The following is a 7,263-nucleotide window of genomic DNA, read 5'->3' as shown; positions in this document are numbered from 1 at the left end:
CGTTTTTTATTTATTTTTGGGACAGAGAGAGACAGAGCATGAACGGGCGAGGGGCAGAGAGAGAGGGAGACACAGAATCGGAAACAGGCTCCAGGCTCCGAGCCATCAGCCCAGAGCCTGACGCGGGGCTCGAACTCACGGACCGTGAGATCGTGACCTGGCTGAAGTCGGACGCTTAACCGACTGCGCCACCCAGGCGCCCCTAGAATTTACTTTTTAAAGTAATCCCTACACCCAACATGGGGCTTGAACTCACAACCCCTAGATCAAGAGTCACACGCTCTACAGACTGAGCCAGCCAGGCCCTCCAAAACTGCACATAACTTTTGACCATTAGGCTGTTAGCGCTCTAGCATGGGGCCTGGCATAAAGTAGGCACTTCCTAAATATTCGTTAATGTATAGCATTTCGAGCCCAGCATACCATTTCGAGACATTTGTCCTATAGATCTGCTCACACATTAATACATATTAGTTACAGATATTAATAGCATATTAGTTAACATTAATTGCAACCTTTTTTTTTAACGTTTATTTTTGAGAGAGAGAGAGAGAGAGAGAGACAGAGTGTGAGCGGGGGAAGGGCAGAGAGGGAGGGAGACACAGAACCGGAATCAGGCTCCAGGCTCTGAGTTGTCAGCACAGAGCCCAATGCGGGGCTCAAACTCACAAGCTGTGAGATCATGACCTCAGCCAAAGTCAGGTGCTTAAGCGACTGAGCCACCCAGGTGCCCCTAATTGCAACTTTTTGTAAAAACCAAACTACTGGCAATCAAGATGTCCATCACTAAAAGACCTGGGTTAGGTACATTTGTACTCTACACACCATAGTACCAGGCAGCTACTAAGAATAGGGTGTACAATGTACAGATTAAATAGAATAGTCCTTTGCTGGGGCGCCTGGGTGGCTCGGTCGGTTAAGCAGCCGACTTCGGCTCAGGTCATGATCTCGCCGTCTGTGAGTTCGAGCCCCGCGTCGGGCTCTGTGCTGACAGCTCAGAGCCTGGAGCCTGTTTCAGATTCTGTGTCTCCCTCTCTCTGACCCTCCCCTGTTCATGCTCTGTCTCTCCCTGTCTCAAAAATAAATAAAACGTTAAAAAAAATTTTTTTAAAAGTAATATTAAAAAAAAAAAAAGAAAGTCCTTTGCTACCAAATGTAAGTTTTTTTGTTGCTGAGACCTGAGAGAAAATCATTCTGGGGATCCTTCTAAAAAAAACGATCCCAATGGCATTCCTATACAGATACAAGAAGTTTTACGTAACATGATGTCATATTTTGTACGACATCGCTCAAAGTAGACGGAGGACTGTTTACTAAGCAAAAGGTCAAGAAAGACCTAGGTATCGTCTGTCAAATTGGTTTCTTGACCATGACTGGACATTATACAGATCACGTTTCTGATTCTTGGAAGCATTTGGAGCATGGTAATTACTCTTTGTTGCAGATTGAGAGAAGATTTATGTGATATAGACATTCAGATGCATGATGGGGAGGAAAAAAATCATCAAAATGGTTATCAAAACAGGAGAGGTGATAGAGTGCAAAGTTACTGCAATTCCATGCTTTTTCCCTCAATAGCGGATCAACAATTTCCTTTCGGAGAATGGAATATGCATGTGGATTCCATATGAAGGTAGAAGAGATTCCAAATTCACTCAACTGGGCATAAAAAGCAAGGTAGGTCTACAGATACTGCTTTAGAAAGGTGTCTAAGACACACTGAGATGAAGAAGGCAGAGTTTGGGAGTCCAGGCTGCAGAATAGTGCAGTCCCACATACATAAAATAAAAGGAAACACATTCGTATATGTCCAGTTTAAGGGACTATTTTACAAGTGGTTGCCTCTGGAGTGGGGTAGGAAGTATTTCATTTGATTTCCTTCTTTCCTTTTGGATTCTGCGCAGGTTGCTTGTATACCTTTTTCAGTTTGAAAAGACAAATTCTCATCGACCATTCCCTCCTCATTCGGAGAAGGTGGGTCCTCAGAAGAGCCCCCCCCCCCATATGAACCCCCTGCGGTCAGCAGTGACTTCTGCCTGGTCAGAGATAGGAAGGACTACTGGGTCAGGGCGTTGGCACGTGTTCTGAAGACAAGCAAGGAAGACACAAAAGTGACCTCTGAATTTTTTATTGGCCTCCCGTTCCCCAAAGGGTAGCCTGCTTCTGCTGCTTCAACGCCTCAGAACTTTGGTGTCGTTGGTCTCAGACACCACTTTGCCGTCCACGATCCTGCGGGTGGTGGTCTTCTGGATGGTTTGAAAGGAGTTGCTGGTATCCAAGGCGTCACTAAGACTGTCACAGAAGACCAAGCCCCAGTTACAAACAGCTCGTAGAGTAGAAGGGAGTCAAGGAAGAGGAGGAAAAACACCTCCTGATCCCTGCCTCTATCTCCACACTCCGTTTGGCCGCTTCCTCCAGAAAAGGGAAACCCAAAGCCAAACTCCACATGTGCTCTAAGTACGGCTGGGGCAATACTCAGTCTGTTCTCTTCTCCAGGGAGGGAGCCTCTGAAGCTCTTACTTACTCCCTTGGAGACGCAGGAGCCCGCACAGAGCACCGGCCCAGCGCTCAGTGGACACCGATGCGCAGGGATGAGGGGGGCGGGGTGGGTTACAAAAGCTCAGACTCTGGGGATAAGTGTATCCTGACCCCAGCTTGTGAGGGTGGGAGGAGAGCCCCATTTACCGGAAGTCCTCCCCGTCTTCCAGCAGGCGACGGTAGGTGGCGATCTCAGCCTCCAGCTTGACCTTGACATTGAGCAAGGCCTCGTACTCCTGGGCCTGCCGCTGCCCCTCTGTCCGGGTCTGGGACAGCTCTGACTCCAGGTGCAGCAGGACCCCGTTGAGCTGCTCCATCTGCAAGGTGTAGCGGGCCTCCACCTCCCTCAAGCTGTTCTCGAAGCTGGCCTTCTGCAGGGGCACAGAGAGGAGGGGCGGGTGAGCCCCGAGATGGGGTGGAGGGAGTGTCTCCACAAATTTTTCAGCAGAACAGTCCAAATCCCACGACCATTCATCCCTTCACTCTTGGAAACGTCTTCGAGGACTTAGGGTGTGCCAGATACTAGGGTCGTGGGTAGGAGCAGTGGGAAAATGCAAAGAGAAACCACCCTTTCTGAGCATAAGGGACTTAAAATGGAAGGGGGTAGAATTTGGGCTGAGATAGGACTGGGTCTGAGGCTGACAGAGGGCGGGACCAAGAGTAGTTGGGGCAGGTGACGTGAGGACTCTCACCAGGTTTCTCATCGAGTCCAGGTTGATCTCCAAGGACTGGACCGTGCGTCTCAGCTCCTTGAGGGTCTTCTCAGCTTCTGCTATCTCAGCAGTCTGGGAGGTGATCACTGTGGTGCTCTCCTCAATCTGCAGGGACAAGAGAGTCCTCAGGTCCCTCCTTCTCCATCTGCTTCCCTTCCACACCCTCAGGCCTCTGCGCCTAGCCTGGCACCCATCCCTTCCCTTCATGCACCTGCTGGGACCAGTACTTGTCCAGCTCCTCTCGGTTCTTCTTAGCCAGCTCTTCATACTGGGCCCGGATGTCCGCCATGATCTTGCTGAGGTCCTGAGATTTGGGGGCATCCAACTCCACGGTCAACCCCGAGTTGGCAATTTGGTTTTGCAGACCCTTTACTTCCTGAAGGAGAGAGGACCAGAGTGAGGAAAGAGGGGACTCGGGTCCAGAACTCCAGGAAGGCTCCACCTCTGCAACTGTCTCTTGCAGGAGGCCTGCGGGGTCAGTTGGAGACAGGAACAGAGAAGACTCTCGGCTTTGTGCTCTGCACGATGCCAGGTCTGCGCTTTCTACTCCAGATGGATAAAATGGTACCACTCACTATCACCCACAGGTGGTTTCTCTCTTCTCACTTTGCTCTGTCCCTGCATCCACCCTCCTTCCACAAACCTGCTCCTCGAACGTTCTTCCAGGAAGCCCTGCCGGCTCCACCTGCTCTCACTCCCCCCTCAGCCCTCAACCCTAGTGCTAGTTGCTTCTACCTTTTGTCCTCACCTCGCTTTCTCACCCATGTCCTCTTGACCCCCTCACGCTGTCATTCAGGTGACCCACTGAGTGTGGCAGCCGTGTGATTCAGAAGAGCCCAGGCTGGGAGTTCTAGGCTTCCCTGTAAGCTACTTACAGGTGACCCGGCCCATCTATTCCCCCACCCAGACTTGTTTGGCCCCCTGCTTGCCTCCTCATGGTTCTTCTTCATGAAGAGCAACTCTTCCTTGAGAGCCTCGATCTCTGTCTCCAGCTGCAGCCGAGTGACATTGGTGTCATCAATGACCTTGCGGAGCCCATGGATGTCACTCTCCACAGACTGGCGCATGGCCAGCTCTGTCTCATACCTGTGGGAGTGGAGGCGATCAGAGGGGCCTCATTTCTGTTCCAGAACCTTCTCGGGCCATGCCACCTAATAGCGCCCCTATGGCCATTGCAAACTATGGAGTTTGCAGTGACCTGATTTTGACTCAGCAACCTGAGTCAAGATCAGGTGCTAATCCTCTGGGCACTGTTCTTGGCACCTGGGGGACAGTATTCTTTAACTGTGTTACATGAATGAATAAACTGATGGAGCTTAACTCTCTCTTATCCACCCAGCTCCGCCCACAGCTGAAGATCCCACTGTGAGCCCCTACCTGACCCAGCCTGTAACAGACCGTTCTTGGCCCCACCCTCAGCTCCCTAGCACCCTGAGGCTTACTTGACCCTGAAGTCATCAGCAGCAAGACGGGCATTGTCAATCTGCAGAACGATGCGGGCATTGTCCACAGAATTTGCAAAGATCTGGGGGATTGTAGAGAGGTCGCTCCATAAGTGGGAAATCAATGATGGGCTGAGCATGGGAAGGTGTTATGTGTCTGAGCGACACTTCCTGGTCCCGAGGAATAGCCAGAGGCTCTCCTTGGACACCTATCCCCTTCCACCTGTGTCCCTCACACTGTTCCCTCCTTTCATGGAGTCCCAAATCCCAGAGCTCCCACGGGTCTCCCACTGCCCGTTTTTGGGGCCTCTGCTGGCCTTCCCGCCCTAAAGTAACAAGTCCTCTCTCTGGCCCTCTCCTGGCATTTTTTCCCAGGTGCACCTGCTCACCTCTCCCCGGCTCCCCCCATTGGCCCCTCCCACAGGTAGGCCTCCTGTTTACTCCTAGATGACTCAGCCTTAGCCACATCCGCTTAACCCTCCAACTGTCTCCATTTGGCCAGAAGCCAGAGGGTCCTTTTTATGGGGCCTTGCCTCACCTCCTTCCATGTGTCTACTTCCTCTGCAAGGCTTCCCCCCTCTCCCCTTCCCACCACCTCCTGGGAAAGGGCCTAACCATGCCCAGTCGCCACCCTTGGGGTCCCAGGGGACAGGGGGATGTATGGAAATGCAAGGCTTGCCGACACCCTACCTGGGGAGCAGGGGGCGGAGTAGTGGGCGGGGTGGCGAGGGAAAGCGGGAAGGAGTCAAGGCACCCCCACCCCTATTAAAATTCCTATCCTTGGGGGAGGCGGGGGAGAAGCAGGGAGTGGATAACTGGAGGGTCAAACATGGCTGGGGGTCGGGGGAGGCCCCCTTACCTGAGCCCTCAGCTCCTCGATGGTCTTGAAGTAGTGCCCCCAGTCTCTGACCTGCGGTCCCTTCTTCTCCAGGTGTTCCCGGATTTTGATCTCCAATCTCTGATTATCAGCCTCCAGGCTCCTCACCCTCTCCAGGTAGGAGGCCAGGCGGTCATTCAGGTCTTGCATGGTCTCCTTCTCGCCCTGGATGCCCCCGATGCCCGCCAGAGCCCCGGTCATCACGGCGGCCATGCCCCCGGACCCCCAGCCGCTCCGGAAGCTAGAGGAGCGGGATATGGAGATCCGGGAGCCTGAGCCCCCGGCGCCTGCATAGACGCTGGCTGCACTGCTGACCGGCCGGACCCGGTGGTTGGATCCCTGCACCGAGCCCACGGACCGGTAGTTGGAGGAGAAGATGGAGTGGGTGGTGAAGCTCATGCTGTTCTAGGAGTAAGAGGAGAGGCCAGGACTCAGGCTCGGGCCACGAGGGGGGTCAAGTCCGCGACTCAAGTTATATCGCCGAGGGAGGGGGTGGGGACCGGCCCGGGCAGGCCCCGCCCCCGCCACCAAGTCGCCTGGAAGCTTGGGCCACAGGTGGATCGCGGCGGGACTCCACGCCCTCCGTTCCCGCCCCCCACCCCAGCCTCCCTTCCCCCAGCCTCCTCAGCACCTTCCCGCCAACGCCATCCTCGACCCCCCTACCCCCAGAACGGGGGGGGGGGGGGCGGGGGGAGGGGAATAACCTGGACCGACCAGGGCCGCAGGTGGAGTCGGCTTTGACGGTGTAATTTCGGGGCAGGAAATGACGTTATTACACCCCCCCCTTTCCCAGGTAGAAGAGGTCCCCGCCGGTTGCAAATTTGGGGGTTTTTAGGGGACGAGCGAGTGAAGTCGGGTGTGAATCTCTGTAACTACCTTCAGCCTGCAGCCCAAGGTCCCACCTGCAGAGGAGACCTAGGGGGGAATCCCTGAGCCCCAGGAATGCTGGGGAAGAAAAGTTTGGGGCTGGAGAAGAGGAGGAGAAGCTCCATCCTGAGCCCCAGATCTGCTGTTGTACACACTCGACCCCCACCTCACTTGGTTCCCAAACACGCCCACTTGCCCGTGTTCACTAGCACACCCTCACACTCACATCACATAGACGTGTCTCGTCAAACACCCGCAAACACATTCACTCACTGCGTGGATTCAGACCCCTGGAAACAAACTGATTCTCTGAATCCCCTCCCTCTTGCACCTCTCCCCTCCACTCGCTGCCTTGGACTCCTGCCCTCAGTGGGACACTTTGTGATTTAAACAAGGGACACTCTTCCCTTCTAAACATCTGTGTATCAGCCTTCCCCGCACCCTTGGGTAAACAAATACTTCCTGAGCGCTTTACAGTTCAATAAATATTTGTTGGGCCCCTATTGTGTGCCAGAGCCTGCTCTAGTCGCTGCCGAGAGGACCGCAGTGTAACAGACACTTGAAATCCCTCCTGAAGATTGTAATGTGTCCACATGGTGCAGAGTCTAAGAGGACGGACGTGCACGCCTAGAAATATTCCAGCTGAGTGAGACTCAGTCATTCTGGCCAGCCCCCTCCCCGTCCTTACTAGGATTTTTCTGCAGGTACCCTCCTTCCCGCCCTCCTCCCTTCAAAAGGCTCTCTGGATCCCAAGCTGGTCCCCTGGGGGCTGCCTCCTCCAGGAAGCTCTCCTCAGGACCCGGGTCAAAAGGATGGATCTTTGCTC

General features: G+C 53.9%; 1 protein-coding gene across 1 annotated transcript; it reads right to left on the bottom strand.

Moving 5' to 3' along the window:
- Positions 1-2,112: 2,112 nt before the first annotated feature.
- KRT18 (keratin 18) lies at positions 2,113-6,299 on the bottom strand. Its single transcript, XM_047065661.1, has 8 exons — positions 6,202-6,299; positions 5,553-5,975; positions 4,694-4,776; positions 4,181-4,337; positions 3,463-3,627; positions 3,231-3,356; positions 2,686-2,909; positions 2,113-2,292 (listed from the first exon to the last, which is right to left on the bottom strand). The coding sequence occupies exons 2-8, from the start codon at positions 5,967-5,969 to the stop codon at positions 2,172-2,174; spliced, it is 1,293 nt and encodes a 430-aa protein (XP_046921617.1). The 5' UTR covers positions 5,970-5,975; positions 6,202-6,299; the 3' UTR covers positions 2,113-2,171.
- Between the last annotated feature and the right edge of the window lie 964 nt (positions 6,300-7,263).

Source organism: Lynx rufus, unplaced genomic scaffold, assembly GCF_022079265.1.
Source record: "Lynx rufus isolate CCGP_SWC_20201006 ecotype Redwood Valley unplaced genomic scaffold, mLynRuf1.p SCAF_7, whole genome shotgun sequence".
In the NCBI taxonomy this organism is placed as follows: domain Eukaryota; kingdom Metazoa; phylum Chordata; class Mammalia; order Carnivora; family Felidae; genus Lynx; species Lynx rufus.
This window is presented reverse-complemented; position numbering and strand designations above follow the sequence as displayed.

Bases quoted from the DNA above. Each gene is read 5' to 3' on its own strand.
- KRT18 (XM_047065661.1), bottom strand. From the start codon at position 5,969: ATGAGCTTCACCACCCACTCCATCTTCTCCTCCAACTACCGGTCCGTG. The intron at 4,777-5,552 runs GTAAGGGGGCCT...ACAATCCCCCAG, and splicing joins TCGAGGAGCTGAGGGCTCAG to ATCTTTGCAAATTCTGTGGA. The intron at 3,357-3,462 runs GTGCATGAAGGG...TTGTCCCTGCAG, and splicing joins ACAAGTACTGGTCCCAGCAG to ATTGAGGAGAGCACCACAGT.